The sequence below is a fragment of the Mycteria americana genome, chromosome 1, assembly GCF_035582795.1.
Source record: "Mycteria americana isolate JAX WOST 10 ecotype Jacksonville Zoo and Gardens chromosome 1, USCA_MyAme_1.0, whole genome shotgun sequence".
Classification (NCBI taxonomy): Eukaryota; Metazoa; Chordata; class Aves; order Ciconiiformes; family Ciconiidae; genus Mycteria; species Mycteria americana.
In genome coordinates, this window is record NC_134365.1 from 199,318,040 (window position 1) to 199,338,943 (window position 20,904).

Genomic DNA, 20,904 nt, shown 5'->3' on the forward strand with positions numbered 1-20,904 from the left:
AGGACTGTGTACCAGCGAGGGCTGTGGAAAAAAAAAGGCAACCTACCAGCCAGGAAAGCTTGTTGCCAGCATGGCATTTCCCTGTTTGCAATGATTTCTCTAAGGCCTATGGAATCCTACACTTCCTTCAGCGGTTTTTGCATCCTTGCAAATATGTACCTCCCTAGTTTTCATATAATTTCAGCTCCTTCCTTTGCACTGCATCACATACAAACTTGTCTTCAGCAACAGAGTACAATGCTATTGCCTCAGTCTGTATTTCTAAGGCAGCCTTGTGAGAGATCATGTGCTCATCTTCGCTAACAATGCTGGCCTCAATGCCATTTCCCCCATTGCCCCTGGAATTACCTTTGGGACATTTTCTGTGGCTTCTTTTACCTATGATATGTCTGTCTAGTTCTGGTCCATCTACAGTTTTATTTAATGTTCCCTGATGCAAAATAAGCTATTTACCAGCTATCAATAAAAAATTTAAAAACCTAGATATCATCTCTGGCGGGTTTCTGAGAACACCTTACTGACATTGAATTTATTTGCTTAGGGATTCTTTTCATCCGGGCTCTGTACAATTGCAGAATGGATGCTTAGCCCCTAGCGAGTATAAATATAACAACTGAATGAATAATATAATAAAATATAATTTTATATATAAAATATAACAGCTGAATGAATAGTAAAAATCCCCCAGCATATCCTGGGGCATCCTGGGGGAGATGCTCCAGCTTATCCCTTAGAACTGGATCCACTTTCTGCCCAGGGGCTGCGACGCATGGCTGTGGAAGCCGGGGAGATCTGCCTGCCCCTCTGCGATGTCCTGTCCTGGTACAAACCAGGGGGCCTCGCTGGGACGAGCAACTTCAGCCACTGCCGGGCTAGTTCCACCCTTCAGACACCAGCAACGGGGAGGCCCTGGAGCGCTACGCTCCGAGGGAGACAGCGAGCGGGGACAGGCTGAGGGCAGAAGGACCGTGTCCCTAGAGGCCTGCATCTGAGGGCGAGCCTGGAGGCCTTTATTTTTATTCCCCAGACAAGTCATCTGCAAAACGACTTCAGAGCAGCTGTAGCTCGGTTTGAACCTTCCTGCAGACAGTGCTAGTTCCCTGTTCCCCCTGGTGTAAACACAGCCCCGCGCTGCAAACCCGCGCCCTGTCCGGGCCCTCGGAGGTGACTGCAGCAGGTCCTCTGTCACCAGCAGACCAGGCGCTCACCCAGCACGGGAAACCTCCCTCGGCCCACGATGACGGATGCGGCAGGGTATTCCCATGGCGTTGTGCAAACTTCGTTTGGATGGGGTTTTGAGCTCTTTAGCTTGGCAGCGCCGCTTGCTCCTCCCCTCATCGATACCCAGAGAAATTATGCAGACTGCCAGTGTGTGAAAGCAGAAACTATAACTGCTTCGAAAATAAGAATTGAGGTGAGACAGCAAAAAGTCAGCTGCACCGAATTTACCCGAGAAAATGTATTTTTGTAGAAGTGTGAGCGAAGGGCTAAAGAGCCAGGCGAGGACTGAGCAGCCGGAGCGGAGGCAGCTGCTCGGCTTGGTGGAGGCCTCCTCCAACAGAAGGAAAATGCTCCCCGACCCCAGAGAGGCCCCTCTTCTCCCCGTCCCACAGCCGTTTCCTTCAGGCCCAGGTCTCGGGCTTTTGAAGAAGTGGTTTCATTGTGGGCAGTGACGTGCACCCTTAAGGCAACCACCTGCGTGGCTCAGTTTCACTCGCCAGGGCCGGGGACTGCAGGGCATTGCCAGCCATGGCAGCGGGCTGGCCCCACGGCCGCCCCGCTGGAAGCCCATTTCAGCTAACAGGTAGGGTCTCCTCGTGCCGCTCCTCGGACCCTTTCCTCTTCATTTCCCAGTCTCTCACTGCATCCCTTCACATCTTTCCTTTCTTTCTCCTTTGACTTCTTAGCCGCTCGTTTTCTCCCCCATCTTTTATTTTCTGTCCCACCTTTCTTCTCTCTTCTCGGGATGCTCTTCTCCCTCCCATCACCCTAGTGTATCCCAGCCCAGCCTGGCTTTTGCTCTCACTGCACCTGATATATTTCATGCTCAAGGCAAAAAGTATTTAAATATACTGATTTTTTGTTTTCTTTTTCCTCATGTAAACTTGTTTCCTGGGGTTAATGCTATCTTGACCTGATCACTTTGCACAATCTGTCTGCAATTTCCCAGGTAAATAATCTGTGAATCAGATGCATTGGTAGAGTAAAATATAACGATGCATCTGTATCTTGCCAGGTTTTGTTGTTGTTGTTCAATGATTGAAATAGAAGAAAGCATGATATTGATATCTAGAAAGTGCCTTTGTTTTGTTAGAGTGAAAAGTTTTGGATTTTAAAGCTTGATTTCCTCTACTGAAAATCATCCCAACATTTAACCGTTAAGAGAAAAGGAAATAACATTTGCTTCCATATCAAATGCCTGAAACTATTTGTCTCTAGCTCTAAAATAAATGGCTTGCTCCTTTCAAACATGATCTTGCTGATTCAAAATCCAGGACTGAAACAAAAAGAGAGTTTTTTCCTGATTGACGCAGTTCTGATACATGCCTGGGAAAGTTATTTAACAATCTGCGGTCCATTTTCAGCTCCATATACAGGGATAATAATATTTACTTCAAAGAGCAATTGTTAGATATTATTCATTCATGGTTGAAAGTCTACATGAGCTATTTGAAGAGAAGGTGGAGTAAAAATGAAAATGAGTATTTTATGATCTACTGCTTTGCATGACTGCTGATACTACTGCTAAGCAAACCCTGTCAAAGAGGGGTTTCTGTGTTTTCTTCTTGACTGAGCTTTGCTAGTCTTGCAGGCTGCATAACAAAGTAAATAAAAATGATTAGCATCTGGGATGTGATGGTGCCCAAAGGCTCCTGCGAGGGATAGACTTCAGCACAGCTATGAGACAGTTCTGCAGAGAGAGAGCAAAAGGTAGGGGAGCCCCAAGGTGCAATTATCCTCCAGGAGGACTGGTGTTCTTTCTGTTGAGATATTATTTAATCAAGGTGAGGTATATAGGGAGGCAGTGTTACTTCTTGTAAGGCCACCTGATATAGGGAAAAAAAGCAAACGCTTTTGGACATACAAACTGGCTGGGATTTGAAGGATCAGAGGCACAGCTGACAGCAGAAATCCTGAGAACTGCTAGCTCCATACATCTCTCTCCAGCAGATCACTCTTTAAAGGCAATTTTGATGTAAAAAATATTAAGCGTTTAATGAATTATATGTCATTTCTTAAAAATGCACGTGTTCCCTTTACAAATCTATCTGTTGTCTAGAGATAAGACCTAGTAATAAGTTGTGCAGACACACAGACGATATCCCTATGATGAACCAGAATCATCAGAAACTGCAACACTTAACCAGCAAAGAAAAGCTAAACTATAACAACGCCTAGAGGAGAATCCCTGCAGTATCTGTAGACTTAAGGCACCAGGTCTGTCTTTAAATTATAGGTAAAAGTTGCAGGAAGGAAAAAGCATCTTACCTGTGTTATTTGGTGGAAATAAATGCTCCCCAGCAGCAAGGAATGTAATCCCAAGAACTTTAGAAAACAATATATACAATACAATATATATGTAAATACAGCTATATACATTAAGAGCACTATTCCAGTTCCTCATCTTCTTAAATTTTTCTGGTCATCCTAAGCAAAAGCTTGTGGTTAAAGAGAACATTATCTAGCGTACAATTAGTCTTGCTGTAGTGGATGAGGTGGAAGGGTGGATGGGGCCTGGGAACTAAGGCAGTAGTATAGATTCGTGCTTTACAAATTGGAGGATTTTGTGACGAACAGAGACTTTTGGTGACCTTTCTCATCAGGGGAAGTTTTCTATTAACAACCACTCTTTCTCCCTTTATTTTTGTTGCACCCTCTCTTACTAAGAGCTGTTCGTGGGGTTACCCGCAGTTTCAGGGCACCTGAGAGAAATGAAGCTGTGAGATGCTGACTGAGATCTCCCTGTGGCTGGCAAATGAGAGGAAATTTTAAATGAGCAAGGACTGCAAACTCAGGCCCTAACAAGCTGTGGATTAGATTGTGGTGTGTCTGATTGCACAAAAACTATAGGACAGTACTGTTGAAAAACCTCTCACAGAACACACAGGTGTCCATTATATTCCTGTGGTGGAGACCCAGGAAAATATGAGATAGGCCAGCACACTTCTGCTTTTTAAGGAGAACCCCAGAAATGCTTGGTACCCAGCCATCTGCAAGATCTGTCCATCTCCCAGCAATATACCAGTTTCTCTCTGACAAACATTCCAGAGCAAGTTCAGGCACCGAGCCCTGCCACTGGCAGGAAGGTGAAATCAATGAGCACCCCAGGGGGAATCAAGTTTGATCCTGACTACAGTCTCTTTCCTGAAACATGCAAAAACCTGGGTGCAAGCCAGCTGTGAATGCTGGATAAGGCCAGTACGTGGTCTGCTTACTCAGGGAAACAGTCATGCCCAGCAGAACATGTTTTCATGGTCATCCATCACCATGTATTTCATGGATCAGAAGATAAGCTATCGCTTCTGAACTGAGGATTGTGCAGGAAAAGGGTTATTTTCCAATGGAAGTAAATGCAACTTAAAACTATGGGTGTTTTATTTCTTGTGAGGTTTGGCCCCATGTGCTTTTCCCCCCTTTTCTCCAGAAAATTCCTCAGGTTACCTATATTTCAAGCTACTGAGAAGCTGGAAGATGCCTAGAGCACAGCCCGACTGCCAGGGCCACCCCCATGTCTCTGCCCAGCAGTGCGTGGGTGCGTGCTCCTGTGACTGCTCAGCGGTGGCAGGTTTGTCAGCGGAGCAGAGCTGTGGGCATCCTGTCCTTCTGCAGCATCCCCTTCGAGAGCCCTTCCTGTAATGACCCCAAAATAATATAGCATAGAGTCCCTCTTGTTCATGGGTTTCAGAAAATGTATATTTCAAAAGATCTGAAACTTCATGGCATAAACTCAGCCAGGTTTAAGAGTCTGCACTGTTAGCTGAGAAGCTGTTTTGGGTCATTGGGTTGAGTTAGGTGTTCTGAAAATCTTCATGGAGATGTTCGCTGCAAAAGGCAGGGATGAAAATGTCCAGCAAACAGCAGTGGGAATGAAATTGGAGAGTAAAACATTTACAAAGAAAAAATGTGGAAGAGCAGGAGTGGATGACCAATGAAGGCAGAAAGCAATTTCAGTTTTTTATAGTAACACTAGAAAAGGACAAGGACTGTTTAATCCCAGTGATCACACACTTTTAAGAGGAAAATAGGGACCAAAAAGTCAGTCCAGAGCCAACAAACAGCAGCATTTCTCAAATGAGCAGGAAGACCTTATTTCCTATATGGCTTAACTCTATTGCTGTTAATAGAAGAAGATGCTATAGGACTCTAAACTGAAACGCGATGCAAAATGCTTCCTTAAGGAATCTGTAACCCTTCAAACACAGATGATACCCTAAAAATTACTGGTGTGTTTGAAGGATAGACTCTTCTTTTTTCCTCTATATTTCATGAGAAATAAGATGATAACAAAGCTAGAGAGATAGCTGGATAAACATTGTGTGCCTTTTTCTCATCCAAAGGAAGGAATGGCTCCCTAATTTTTCTAAGTTGTTTCCTGAAAAACTGCTGAAAAAAATGAACAGGGTGAACAGATAGAAAAAGCTAGCTTATTGCCTGGATATTTAGCTCTGTTAATTTTGTAAAAGTAAGGCATTACTTACTCCTTTCTTTGTAGTCTAGTCTTAATTGTGTAGATAAGATTTCTAATGGGTGAGATACAAGGGCTGGTTTGAAAAGTGTTTTATTGTTACAACATGCTCTTTAAGGAGTATGTTGGATTTTACATTTCTACAACTGCTTGGGAATTGCAATTGTTTTTTAACCCTAACCTCATAATGATACAAATAAAAACAACTAGTATTTATTTTTTGTTCATTTTTACCAAATTTGGTACCAAATGCCAACTACCATTTTTATCAAATACCTTGGATTCATTTCTATTGTTTCATATTTTGTAGCAAAACGGTTTTCTTCCACTCTCCCTCTTTCTGTCCATCCTTCCCCTATACACAATTCAGGCCTTCTGTGCTCCCTCCTCACCCCCTATTCCAGGAAAGGAAGGACAACATACTATAATCAGTTATGGAAACCACTGTTTTCATTTAAAAGGGAAGTTTTACGATACTAGGTTGACAAGTAGTATCATTTCATTATCTGCCATCTTCTGTTTTTATTTCTTTTTCGGGCAGATCCTTTTCTCCTTGTTGATGAGGTGCCAGGAATCTCATACGTTTACCTTTAGGTAGTTAAATAAAGTAGCCCTTGCTTGCAAGAAGTTAGTAATTCCACTAATGTCAGTAGAAGTGCTAGAGCGCGTCAGGTAATGAGACTGGAGTACTTAAACACAGCAGTTTTTAAAAAAAGGAGTTAAAGCAAACTTACTAATGTCATTAGATGAGACGTATCTGTTTGCTTTGCTTCAGGGTTATCTATCCAGCTTTGTAATGGCACAAACGTGCCATCCCCATGAGCAAACATCCTCTAGAGCACAGTCAAGAACAAGGACAGCCCAATGCCACTTTCTGATTAGTGAGAGACTTCTGTGGTGGCATTACACCAGCGCTGCTTTACCCACAGAACTATCCCTTTGTTCACAGAATCACAGAGGGGCTGAGGTGGGAAGAGACCTCTGGAGGTCATCTGGTCCAATGTCCTTGCTCAAGCAGGGCCATGTAGAGCCCTGGTCCTGCCCAGGGCCCTGTCCAGATGGCTTTTGAATATTTCCAAGGATGGAGACCACCACCATTCTGGGCAACCTATACCAGTGCTCAGTCACCCACATGGTGAAAAATTTTGTGCCCATTGCCTCTGGTCCTGTCATTGGGCACCATTGAAAAGAGCCTGGCTCCTTCCTCTTTGCACCCTCCCTTCAGGTATTTATACAGATTGATAAGATCTCCCTGAGCCTTCTCTTCTCCAGGCTGAACTGTCCCGTCTCTCTCAGCCTTTTCTCCTAAGAGAAATGCTCTGGCCCCTTAGACGTTTTTGTGGCCCTTCATTGGACTCTCTCCAGTATGTCCATGTCTCTCTTGTACTGAGGAGCCCAGAACTGGACACAGCACTCCAGGTGTGGCCTCACCAGTGCTGAGCAGAGGGGAAGGACCTCGACCTGCTGGCAATACTCCTAATGCAGCCCAGGATACCATTGTTCACCATGCTTAGTGGGGTGGAAAGGTCTGGGTGATGTGAGGGCCAAGAAGCAGCTCCCCAGAGAGGACGGAAGATGTGGGCGAGAAGCAGAAGAAGAACCATCCACAACGTAGGCTCTTCCTCAGAAAGGGAGGTTGCTATGGTAGCTGAGGTTCACTGCCTTCTCAGCCACTTTTCAGCCACTTCCCAAAAAAGGGGTGTCTTCAGCAGTCCCAGTTATTCTTTGTGAACTGGATCACAAGTGGCTGGAATGGCACAAACTGTGGGCGGAGCAGCAGGGATTTCAGTGAGCTCCCTGTGAGCACCAGCCCAAGCAGAGAAGTCACCGTGGGATCACAGTCCAGGGGACCTGTGGAAGGGCTGTCATTCATTCAGCTAGTCCCATGCAAAGCAGACAAAATGAATAATAACAAGCAAAATAACAGTTCAGCTCTTTGAGCAGTGCCTTTATCTCGGACCCACAGGGAAGGCAGATGGAAAGTTATCTTAGTGAAATGAAAGGCAAATAAGGGTTTGAATACAACTCTGCAGTCCTTCCTCACCCAAGCCCAGGTAAACAAAAACTAGAAGAGGCAGGACAGAGAGATAAAATGCAGCTAAATGTCTTGCTTGCTTCAGCCTTCAGCATTTGCTTCGTGCTAAGGAGATAATTTTTTTTTTTTTTTCAGATAAAAACCATGAGTTACTGGCATAGACTGAGAACTCAAAAAGGTGATTTCAAAAAAAATCTATAAATTAAGGAGCAATATGGTGCTTGGGCCAGTTCGTATTTAGCGAAGAAGCCTGCAACAGCTAAAGGGGTTGGGCTGCTCATAAGCATACACAATCTCTCACTAACAGCAACTCATTCCTGAAGGAACAGCAAGTCTCATGTACTCTGGTATATGATTAGAAAGTCTGAAAAATTATAGAAATGTGTAAATAAGTCAAACTGGATTGTTATTTATCCTGCCTTAAATGCTGAAATCACAATATGAATCACAGAGCATGATTTGGCTATCAGTCTGCAGTAAAGTCAATGGCAAAAGCAGTCAATAAAGTTGGATATGTAATAGTATCGTGTGAAGAATGTGCCTGCACTTCGTGTCATCATTAGCTTATTTTTACTACATAAGGCACTGAAGCAAGCATATCTGTAAGTAATCAGTAAAAAAGCCGGAGTAGCTCTGCTGACTCCCAGCTACCTGTTCTGTTGGAGAAGGTTTTGTTTGATTCTCTGACAGAGGAGTGTAAAATACATCCCCAGTGTGATTCCTGATTTGAAATCTTCAGCCGTCTCAATTATTCTGTCTTAAAATTTCTATGTAATTTGTAAGCTGGCTGCAGTGAGCCATCGGCAGAGCTGCTGACTGTCCTCCTGTAAGAAGAAAGGTACTAGCATTGAAAGGCATAATTTTATCCAAAAGATGAAGTTTGCTGAAATCTGTACCAAAAATATGCTAGGACATAAATAAGATAGAGAACAGATTCTTGGAAATGATGACCAAGTCATTAGATACAGAAAAAAAAGTGAAAGAGTAAATTCCTTGCAGCTGTTTTCATCTGGGACCTGAAAGTGGAGGTTGAGGAAAAGATGAGGAAAATGAAAAATATAGAAAATTAATTTGTGGACAGAGTCTTCCCTGCTGCACATGCAAACTATGTTGGAGTAGGCAGGTCTTGGCAGGGATGTTCCTGAGGCAGATTGAGCAAACGTCTTTCTTTCTCATACGTTGAAAAGAGATCTTTTAGATTCAAGCATAGATTAAACTTGGAAGGAATAGGGAAGCAGAAGTTTGCAGAGGCAGTGCAGTTTTACTACAGAAGCTTAAGCAAAGGCAGTGCAGTTTTACTACAAGCTGACATAAAGTGAGTAAGTTATCAAGCAGCAGAACCCTTTGCTGGCACTTGCACTGGATGAATTAGAAATGGTTATTCACTGTGACAAGTTCTGGTTTAAAATCTCTGCCAAAGAAATGCTTTTGAGACCCCTGTAATAAATAGGGGCACAACCTATTTGAAGATGTTCTGCTGAGTAGGAAGTTTTTACTGCATATGCATGAGTTGTTCTTGTGCAAAAAATACCTTTTTTTTTATTCTTTTCAAAATGATAGACCTGAGTCAGAATCCTAGCTGAGCCATGCAAGGATGACCATGGGATCTTCCCAGAAAGGGTCAGTATTTTTAAGCTTTCTGTCTTTTAACAGAAAATCAGAAAATGTTTGCTGGAGACCCCGTGGAGGAAAAGAACAAAAAAAAATCCGTTTTCCGTCATCAATGATTGAGTTGATGTATGAAAGAATTTACAATGATTTTTTGTTTCACGTTTCATCTCCTAAGAATAAGTAAAATGCAGGGCAGCTCCTTCGCAAGCCAACAGGAGCCAAACCGGTCGAGTTAGTTACCGGTCGGGGAAATACCCCTGCTCTTCAAAGGGCCGAGTGTGTACTCAGCGCTGCCGCTGCCGCCGAACGCCAGCTCCGCAGGAGCACCGAGCCGCGGGCGCTGCGCGACGCTGCGCGACGCTGCGCGGGGCTGCGCGGGGCGGCAGCTCCCCCTGGCGGCCGCCGCCTGCCCGCCGCGGGGCCCTGCCCGCCGGTGCGGGGGTGTTCGCAGCGCCCGGTCCCTCTGCACGGAGACTCCTCTCTCGGGCAGAAGAGCCCCGGGAAGAAACAGCGTGTAATGCCATAGCCTGAACGGCTTCAGGTGGTAAAAATGGGCGGGGGGGAGCGCATCCAGGTGGAAAAATAATCCAGGCGGAGGGCTGTAGGCAATGGCAAACAGGACTGGCGGGTGACAGTAGCATTCCAGAACGCGGTATGAGATCAGTGTTGTTTCTCATTATTAGTTTTTGACTCAGTACACAGAGACCAATTAAGCACTTCCCGAAACCGCACGGCCTCCCCCACTCCCCTCTTCTCACTGCTTTCCTGCTCAGTGATTCAAGTCTAGAGATTCTCAGTTCCCTTCCACTAAACCCTCCTGAAGAGCTATCACATTCTATAGGCCTTTTTTCCCATCTCAAATCTCAATCATGCTTGAACATGACTGTAAATAATTAAATCCATTCACATGATGACTGTTGTAATTAACTGGTAAGACCAGATAAATGACTGGTCCTGACCTAGCCGTACCCCATCCAGTGCTACAACAACTAGTCACAATTAGCATGAGCTACAACAGAGGCATCTTGTCACCCACCTTGTTCTTGCTAAACCTTGTTTTAACATGGTTATTATTCTGCAACACGGAGCAACACCTCTGGCCCCATCATCGTGTGAGAATGAACTCACAGGTTGCATTTTTTTGGAAGCTGGGAGTTATTTAAGCTGAAAGGGTGAAGGCACCAAGGAAGGAAGGTGTGCTAAAAGATGAAGAAGGAGAAAAGTTAAGTTTTTTTAGAAAAAGAAGGAGAGAAATAAGATGAGTGAAAGGTAGCAATTCATTTAAGATCAGTTCTTTCTACCTACCCTACCTCCCTCTGATCTTTATCATATTTATATTGAGTAAAATTCTCACTTCAGGATCCACCGCTTTAGGGGTGATTTGAGAAAAAGGCAGCCACATGCAAAGGTGTGAGGTTTTTTAACAGTTAGTGCATGCGTATTAGGCTCATCCATGTCACCACTTTTACAGATTTGTTTCTGGCAGCACATGACTGCAGGAGAACTATAGGTTTCCTGGAAAAAAGGGTCCTTCTACCTTCCCTCATCAGGAAGAAAATTTTGGAAAGTTGAGAGTGTCAACTCTCACTCTCCAGAGAGTGTCACCCAGAGAAAACAGTCAGAAGCCAAATAATAAGCAAAACATAGTTTGCTTTATGTAAGTCTCCTGAGCTGTAAAGCGGTAGAAGATTGTTCTATGTCTAGGAAAGGCCTGACTGCTATGTAAAATACTAAGCACCCTGAGCTGAACACAAACACAAGTTGTATCCCTTGGTATGAAGAGAAAGGTTTTCTCTTCATCCTTCACAGTGCTCCAGTTCCTCAGCTATTCTGTTTCTGATAAACTCAGACTTTCAACATATTTTGGAGTGGCTTTCCCAGTTTCCAAAGGCTGCTTTAGTCATCCCCCATTTGAAAATAAAGTTTTGTAGGCAGTTCCATTAGGTGAACCATCTGATAGCTGAACTAGCTTAAACATAGCATCTTGGTTTGATATCTCTCCAGTAGATTCAGGCCTTTCTTCTCAGCACCGTAACATGTAAGCCCACTTTTTTACTTGTACAGGCATTTCCCCATGTATGTGCCTATACATTTTGATGAAATCCTGACTCAGTGTGTGGCAACTAGAGGTTTGTCTGACTTCACTGAGAACAAGATTTCTCCTACTTCATTTATTTTTGTGTAACCTGTAAAAAGATAATGAAGATGGAAAGCAGGCATAAACAAACATTGTTCAGAGGCAGCAATTTATTTCCATTCCAGCTTCACTACAGTTTGGCAATACACAATATAATATGATAATCCTTACCCAGTGCTTTCAGTCTCTGCAGTTCTTACTTTGGGCTTTCGGGAGGATGACGTGCAGACCATAACAGCAGTCCCTGAACAGGCCAGCTAGAAGCTGAAAGATCAAGACAGTAAATCAGAATGTTACCATTTTCCCAATACTCTTTTCTTCATTCTGCTTTTTCTGAAAGGCTCATTCATGCTCTCATTTTCTGTTTTGCCAATGTAATGTATTTTTCTAAGAACTACACAAGTTTAGGCCACTCCACATCGTGTAAACACTTTTGACTATCATATTACTCATTTTTTCTCACTGTAAAGCAGCTGGAATAATCTCAGGTTCAAAATATACTTCCTTACCCTAAAAACCTTCCTGGATTTCACAGGAATAAAGGCAGAGGACAGCAGTGACAAGCTGTAGCAGTTAACAGGACAAGGAGTCCCATTTTCTCTTATACATGAGGGTGTCAGGGTGGTCACTACTCCCTCTTCCAGCATATACTCCCACATACCATCCTTTACAGATGCAGTTCCAGTTCATCACACACGTTGTTTGCATGTCTCTCTCACAGTCTGGTTGCTGCATCTGTCTACTGCCTAACTTTTAGCTGCAAATCTTTTCCCTGTTGGTGTTTAAACACATCTTTCCCTTTCCTACTGCAGCATTAGGCATCCTGCTAACAAGGCAATGTGAGCGAAGTGGAGTAATGCCAGGGATAAATTGGCTCAGCTTGTACAATCAGAAGCTAAAACTATTTGCAGATCAGAAAGCTGAAGCAAGGGAATGCTCAACAGGCCAAGTGAGTTGAACTTTTGAGATCGTATTTTCAGGTGTTTTCAGCTGGTGTGTCTTGGAAATGAGTGATGTACGTGGGTTTCCATCAGCTAAGCCCCTGGCTGTGAGCTGGTCAGATGGTCTCTGGTTTGAAAAGAGTGAAAGGTAAAGTGGCCAACAAACAAACAGAAGTGGAGAAAGCTGGGCAGAGAAGGACTTGGTGAAAGGCCAGTGGGTTGCATCGATGGGGAGGAATTCAACATGCTTGGTGTAGATACCTAATGCATACCTGCCTTTCAGCTGCCTTCTGGTACTCACTGTCTCAAGAAGTGCCAACATTATCTTTATAGCCAAGGGAGGGAAATACATGTCTCCACAAAGAAGCCCTCTTCACCTTTCTTAGGGATCACAGGCAGACAGACAGGATCTTCCTCAGAGGTCTGCAAAAGCAGACCATTGCCTGTGTATACTGTGGAAAGGTGGCACCCAAAATGAAGTGTGTGTTAGGTGCCTGAATGAGAAGGACTCGGACTTAATCCACATTTGCCAAGAGGGCTGAGAAGAGGTTGTCAAAGTGTTGCCAGCTTAGAGCTCAGGCCGCTCCAGAAGACACAAACATCAAAGAGGAGGTAGCAGCAACTCTTACTCATTTCTTCCTTCTTCCAGTTTTGCTCCTTCCATCACCTGCAGAAACAGTCTCATTACTTTCATCCTTCAAGCGCTTCCTGTTATATTTACCTTTTTTCCTTCTTTCAACTCTACACCTTGCTTTATGTCCAACCATCAGGAGCTGAGGGGGAAAAAAAAAAGAAAAGAAAAAAAACAAGACCCAAGGGCAGAAATTTTCCAGGTCACCGTGAGAGACATGTTATTTTGTGATTCAGTGCTTATTTGTACTGTTGAGGACTGGCTTTATGGACTTAGTGGAAGTCAGACACATTTCACCCTGCCAGCTGTGCAGTCTTACTTCTGTTTTTCTTGTTTATGTGCAGTGGTGGGGGCATGGTTACTATATAGCTCCTTCAAAGCTAAAAGGTGACTTTTCAAGCTGCGGTCCCTGCAGAAAGGCTCATCTGAAGCATTCTGGAGAGATGATGCCTTTGAAGCACCAGAAGCTTTCCCACACTGCTCCTTATGCATAAGGAGAAATTACATCTGCTACTCCTGCCAGGGCTGGGAGCTGGCAAGTGAGCTGCCCTGGCTGTATAGGCTCCTGGGGCGTGACAGAGCTGGGGAAGTATGGAGGAACGAGAAGGCAGGAGAAAGCCATAGGCTTACTCTTCCTTGCTCTCCACTTTCTGCATCTGCTTTCCTCAAAATAGTGGGAGTTGCTGCCTTGTTTGCTTCCCAAAGAGGAAAGAGTGCAAGGCTGTGAATGGCAGCTCAAGGGAAGAAGCATCTAACCTGGACCTCACTTGCGAGCTGCTGGGGTGCACAAGTCTGCGCCAGGAAGGCTCAGGAGAGTGTCCAGTATGTTAGATCAAATACAGCCTGTCCTGGAGAGAAGGGAAAGGGAAGACTAGATCTTGGGTCCTTGGGTGAGCTGAGTGTGGGCTCTAAAGGCAAGTTGGAGGACTTTATTTTGCCATTGCTCTGAGCAGGAGGGACTGTTTCTGACCTGGACATCTCCTTAGTGCCAATGGGAGGGATGGTGCATTATCATCCTCCAGTTCACGATGGGCAAATGCTGGCCTGCGGCTGCAGGGTTTGGTGCTGCAGGGCCCTTTCAGAGACACTGATGCAGAAGTGAGCTACAAGAGGGAGCCTGTGTTTTGTAATGTGGTTTCTAAAGGAGCCTCCATAACACATAGAGGTTTTTGTCTCTAGACATTTTCTGCAATATTATGGGACATACTTCTAAAGTGTGATGTATCTGTGCTTTTGAAAGGTTCTCCAAATAGTGCTTCCACTCAGCTTCAATACACAAATGCAGAGTTTGCAAATGCATGCGATATATCTGCATATTCCTTTTGCCTTTTTTTAAAAAAAGATGTAATCTTTCTACAGTTTTGTTGTATTTCATTTTTACTAAAATGATTATCCCTGAGCAGAGATCTAGACACAATTACATTTGTTTCTATTTCTGTTTTAAAGTTCTTATTATGACAGCAGTTACTTTCACTTCTGCAATGAATCCAAATACATCTGAGATTACATGTGTGTTTATCAGCCAGAAGGATGAAGGTTCAGGAACACCAGAGACATCGGTATCTCCTAAGGTAATCTAACAGAGAATGAGTTGCTTATAAAATATTCCTGTCCGTTCCAGAAATACCTTCCCAGAAGCTTACACACCCTAAACCTTTAGGCTGTGGGAATGTCACAGTCAAAATGACCAGGGTTAGGCCGAATATGACTACAGAAGGTTAGGGGGACATAGGTATCACAATTCATACTTTGAAACTGTAAATAGGTAAGTACCAGTTTTCTCTAAAACTGATTTTTTAATTGCTGCCTTGATGGTGTCTCACATCAGCATGCCTGAATATTGCTGAATACTGCTGGAAATGTATCAATGTAAAAAACTATGTGCCCTTAAGAGGGGATTGCCAAGGCCATGGTGTGAACCGGTGGCCTGCCACAGTGTGCATGTGCCATGGCTGCTGGGACTGATGGGGAAGCTGCACCACCCTCTGTTCCCACCACCAAAGCCCATAAATCCCTGCCTAGTCTAAACCTTGACTGAGACACCAAAGCTGGATAGGGAATCAAATATGGGGTTTTTTTCTTCTCTTCTGACTCAAAATGGCAGAAGGCCAAGAAGAGGTGGTGTGCAACTAAATTATAAAGCAGTTGAAACCTGCAGTTAAAATATTTCCTGAGGATTCTTGTTTCAAGTTAGTCTTATGAAATCTTTTTCATTCCTGGACAAATAAATCAATAATTCGGATAAGAAATGAAGATATACCAGTCAAAACTGTGCTGTCCTTGTATCAGAAAAAGCAGAATATGGCTGTTATCTCTAGATACTTCTCAGAGCAAGGGAAGGGACAAAGAAGGAGCAAAGAATGAGGAGAACCAACTGGCCAAGCACAGTGCGGGGCAGAGGATGCAATGAACTCCATCCTTTCATAAACTTACACCAGATAAATTTCACCCACCAAAGTAAGGGACACATTTAGGGCTACTCTTCAGATGGAGCTATTTACTTGCCATCTTTTGCTGCAACTAATCTTAGAGACTCAGTAATTTGTCGGTGGTTTTCAGAATGACTGTGGGATATTCTGTTTCTGTTTGCGATTCTCCTTTAGCTGTATGCAATGGTAAGGAAATGAAAAGTGTGCCCAAACGTTCCTGGCCTAGTAAAGCCCCCAAGGAGCTGAGGAGCAGTCTAGCCAGATGATGCAGTGACAAGCAGTGGGATGTTAAAAAAAAATATTCTGGCCCTGCCTTTGTGTTGAGGTCACGAACAGAAAGGTTGTATTATAGGTCTGTGTCTTCCTATGGTTCTACATGAAAGGAAACAAAAATGAGAGTAAAGAGTAGACTATATCACTAAAGGAAATTATCATGTTTCTGGCTAAAATTGTTCTGTGATGTCTGTCTAGAGAACAGAATTAACTAATTTAACAGGAATCCTGTAATGTTTCATCCTGCAGTAAATTCAACATATTTATGAGTAAGTTCGACAATAGAAATTAAAAAAACCAAAACCAAATACAAACAAAATGAAGGTATGATGAAGGTGTTATTTCAGTAAAATTTGTATTCATATTTGGGCATTATGAGGCATTATTAGTTTATGAAAGCTTTTCCAGAAGAGCATCCTTTAAAAATATTTGAATGCAAAAAGCAAATAAAGGTAATTGCTAATAAATACATAACAATCTGTCCTCTTGCATTGCAGATTTCTAACATTTTGGAAGATCTTGGGTGTTATTTGAATTCTCAAGGAGCAGAGAACATCTATGAACCAACTAAAAATGTGGAAGTCAATGTGTTTGAAGATATTGAATTAAAAGTGATAATGAACATTTCAGAGATCATTTCATGCTTTTGGTTCTTTAAAGAGAGCAAAGCTTGTAAACCTTCATTGGACTCAGAGAATCGGTAAGTCAAGGGATGTACTGGATCAAAGAACCTTTAAGAGATCCTTTTAGGAGATCCTTTTAGGATCCTTTTAGGATATCTTAAAGAGAACCTTTTAGGATTCAAATGGAATATTTTCTGCGACTGTGTTTGCATTTAATTTCATGTTATGCGTTATCTTTTTACGTCTTCTAATCTTTCTTAACTGTTGTCACCTAGCAGCACATTGCTGATTGTCATTTAGACACATATACATATATGCATCTTAAAGCCAAGAATAGTTTGAAATCAGCTTGTTCTTTTAATTTGTATAGCATCGTGCATGGGGGTCTCCAGGGACTTTCTGACATTGATCAATTTGAGCTTTGTAGTGCTCGCGTGAGGCAAATATCATGATTTTATAGTCAAAGAAACTGAGGCATGGAGAACTATGTGACTTGTTAGGGTCACACTGCAGATCAGGAAGAGCACCAGCAACAGCACCCTCATTCTCACAGCCAAACCTGGGCTGGAACCTGAGGCTGCATTATTGCCTTCCCCTGCAAAACACGTGGGATGGGACTGTAGGTAAAGCATTTCACTGTGGACCTCCCCAGCTGTCCTAAGCTCAGGAAGTCCATCCTTCCCAGTGCTCAGTGTTAAGCATGTGCTTGGATACCTGTGGTTGTAAGTTTCTACATGCTGCTTGTGTAGGAAGATACATGATGAAAATACTTTAGGTTGAAGGGCGCTATGTAAATAATGAATACTAGTATCTTTGAAGTGTTTTTGCAAGAGCTGAAGAGCTAACATTTTATTGTGTCTGCTGCATATCACTTTCTAGATAACAAATACAGCTTTATTTTCCATTTTGTAGATATGTTATGTCTTTGGCTTTTTCCCAAATAAAAGAAACACAAGCTGGAAAATACACCCTCTCAGTCATAAGTAAAACCGGCAATTACACAGTAGTTGTGCCTGTTCTCGTCCGAAGTAAGTATATCTCAGATGAAAGGGGTCACTCCATCAATAGATTCAAGGGGAGAGGCTCAAGTTCCATCAAAGCAATGAAGCTCTTGCGTGCTGCATTTCAAGCATCTTCCTAGATTTGCATAGGACTTGGGGCTGTCTTCAGAGACTGAAGTGAAAACCACAGACTGTGTGAGAGTCAGCTTTCGCTAGTCAATAAACCATGCAAATGAACAAATAAAGATGTAAATGCACAGCAGCCCTCTTCTCCCCTATGAGAGATTCCCCTCTGTGCCAAGAGGGGCAAATCGAGGGTGGCTTTTGTGTGCTCTCAAAGCTTGTGGGCCAGATTTGTTTGCTTGCATCTTAACCCATTTATTCTGAGTGTTGCCGGCTGGGCTGTTATCTGAACCAGATCAGGACATGCCTTTTATATCCTGGTCTCTGACGCTCCAAAGTCATGCCTTGTCCCACTCTGCCACTTCTCCGCCTGTGCCTGCTGCTGGGTCTCTGCACTTCGCACACAGCTTTTCCTTTCGCAATTCTGTGGGCAGCAAGAGGCACCACTGAGGGAAGGGGAAAGACAAGGTCCTCTTCTCAGTGCCAGCCTTTACTTGTTTATTGGGTTTTAGGGTAAAACGCATCAGTACTGCAGCTGCTCAGCACAAGGGTGCCCGAGAAGCTGAGATTTTAACTGCTGTTAAATGCTCATGACAGAGCACGTGTGAGGTGTGACTTTTTGAAAGGCTGACAGTGGGAGCAGGTTTGATTGAATTTTCTCAGGGACCACACAAGAGACATCTCTGATGCAAAGGCAACTGCTGCAACAAAAAGCTCAAGCTTCTGTTTCTAAGTAGGAGTGTCCAAGAACATCTAAAAAAAAAAAAGACCGATGTTGACATGATGTTTTTTCAACAGAAGATAAATACCATATTATTTTGTCTGGAAAGGGCCAAATTTAAAGATAAAATTAAAAAATGTAAAAGAAATTTCAAAGAAAACAAAGCAAAACATCAATCCAAACAGCTAAGACTGGCAAAGTTAGGACCAAACCCTTCTAGAGACAGGTTTAATAACACGCATCATTACTTGCCTTGTTTTTAATAAACTATGACTAATCAACATTTTTTATTCCTTCTTTATTTGTTTTTAAAGTATTTCTTCCGTTTGATTTTTTTGTCTCTCAGGTGTCAGAAGTGTCAGCTCCAGTCTCTCCTTGTTTCATTTGAAGGCCTATTGCATGTCTCAATTACAGTTTTAACAGCTTAATTGAGGGGACAGGGTATTAAATCTTTAATTAAAAATTACCTTCTCTACTATATCAATTAGGCTTTAGAGGTAAAAAATGTTATTACATGTGCAAGCAAGACTAGTTCAAAACAGTCTTGATAAAGATCTTTTCCATATCAATTGCTTGGATTGCATTCTCTTTGCTCCTGTGAAATGAATATCATAATTCCATCTCTCATAAAATCCTCCAGGCTAGATGTGAACCCTTCAACTGAGATGTGAATCTCTATAGGTGAAAAAAAAACTTCTCGGCCCACCTTATAAGAGATAAAGGAAGAAAGAAATTAAAAAGCCAGAAGTATTAGTTTCACCTTAGCATGTCACCTTGCAGGCAATGGAAGTGACTCTAAAGAAAATGTCACTCTTCTGTGTGGAAGCTGTAATTTCATTGTAAGATGACCTAAAACCAGACTCAGTGCTTTTCATTTTGAGTCAAATCTTTAGCAGTTTTAATACATCAAATTTTTGTGCTTAGTCCAAGTCTGCGCCTGACAGGTTCAGGGGACTGTGAGTTACCTAGGAACCTTTTCCCCTGCATTACAGACATACGATAGAGGAGTCTGCTGGTTATCAGAGTCATTATCATGCGTTGTTTTTCCATCCTGTATCTGATCTGACTGAGTAGTATGCAACGATCCCATTTTGTGTAGAGACTTTGTAGTCTGGACAGATAGTCCACCAAAGGCCAGGGGCTTGGGATGTGATTTTGAAAGGTATCTGTGCTCCTGCCCAGTGAAATGAATAGCAACCACAGGAAATTAACACCTTTCGGTATCAGTCTCAGGATTATCCTCCGGTGTATAGAGGCAGGCCTTTGATACGGGGGAAACTGTGCATTTAGCAATCAAGGCTGAAAAGCCTGTGAGACCAACCCACAATATCCCTAGGGCAGAATCCTTTTCTATTCCCTCAGTGTTGAAACCTCCTGAAACAAATTACAGCTCTGTAACTTCATGTACTATGAAATGAGCAAAAGACTGTTTCAAGATTATTTCAGCATTCCTAAATATTTGCATGACTTTTAACAGAGAAACCAGGCAAACCCTATTTCAGGAAAAGGGAAAAATCGGATGCTATCGAGTGCATATCTGAGAGCTACCCCCAGCCCTCTGTGGAGTGGATATTTTGCAAAACACCTGAAAAGAGGTATGTTGCATGTTTATATGCAAGTTGAATCTCTAGGCTGCAAGTTTACCATCTTCTGAAGAAGAAGGGGGATGCTTTGTACTGCTTAGTGTGCCTAGTGAGTTGGGGAGATAACTGAAGGAGAGCTTTTGTGTCAGAATTTTTGGAGACGGGCTCCGCCAGGTTGCACACCCATGTGCTGGTTGAAAACCTGTGTCTGCATGATCTACTTTTGGAGTGCTGCAACACATTTTTCTTTGAAATTTTGGCTGTTGTGCTTTTTTGGAAATTTTCGGCTCTTTGCTTGCAAAAAGTTATTCCAGATCCTACTATTTTGATGTAACCAGAGCAAATTAAAGGTATCTCGTTTCCCTCTAGTTTTTCACATTTTTTGGAAATGTGAATACATTAGAGCTGGGAAGATGTTACAAGGAATCATAATTTTCTGAGCCAAATTATTTTTTTCCATTCTATTAACATATGAAGTTGATTCTATTAACAGCGGTGATGTAAGGGCCACTTGTGGGATAACAGCGGGAATAATGCCTTTCTCTGCAGCGTGGCAGTTTGGGATCTGCGTCTTAAAACAGCCACTGGATTTGCAGCAGCTCCCACCACCAGGAATTCAGAGATGTGCTGTGAAAGTTCAGCCTCTGTGATTTCACTCTTGTCCAGATTTTAGTCACAGATTACCTGTCTATGAGCCAGTTTGAGCATATTCAGGTCATTTCAGTTCATATTTCTGCCTAGGCTGTGAGATTTTTATTTTCTTATCTTCACCTTTCCTAGTTCCTTTTTATTCAGCTATGTAAGATCCAGTTTTCCCACTATTGTTTGCATATTTTCATGGCTCGGAGATTTATCAGATTTATTTGCTTGAGGTTAACCAAATGAGTCAATGAATAATTGCGCTTGTAATTGCAGTTGCCCTAATAAAATGCATGAAGACACTGGGGAAATACACGGCATACAGAAGGTACAACATGAATTATTTCAAACTTATATATGGTGCTGTGCAGCTAACGACCTGGGCAGAGAATGCACCAGCCTCTTTACAATAGGTAACTTCCCTCTAAGGTTTACTTACATGTGAGCTGGATCCTGCCACTGAAGTTAGTT

General features: G+C 42.8%; 1 protein-coding gene across 1 annotated transcript in view; it reads left to right on the forward strand.

Moving 5' to 3' along the window:
• The first annotated feature begins 13,768 nt into the window (after positions 1–13,768).
• Positions 13,769–20,904, forward strand: part of FLT3 (fms related receptor tyrosine kinase 3) — a 31,608-nt gene continuing 24,472 nt past the window's right edge. The window contains exons 1-7 of the mRNA XM_075498994.1: positions 13,769–13,863; positions 14,028–14,167; positions 14,488–14,612; positions 16,241–16,443; positions 17,279–17,394; positions 19,689–19,806; positions 20,710–20,846. Of these exons, the coding sequence (XP_075355109.1) occupies positions 13,769–13,863; positions 14,028–14,167; positions 14,488–14,612; positions 16,241–16,443; positions 17,279–17,394; positions 19,689–19,806; positions 20,710–20,846 (934 nt within the window). The remainder of the gene's footprint in view (positions 13,864–14,027; positions 14,168–14,487; positions 14,613–16,240; positions 16,444–17,278; positions 17,395–19,688; positions 19,807–20,709; positions 20,847–20,904) is intronic.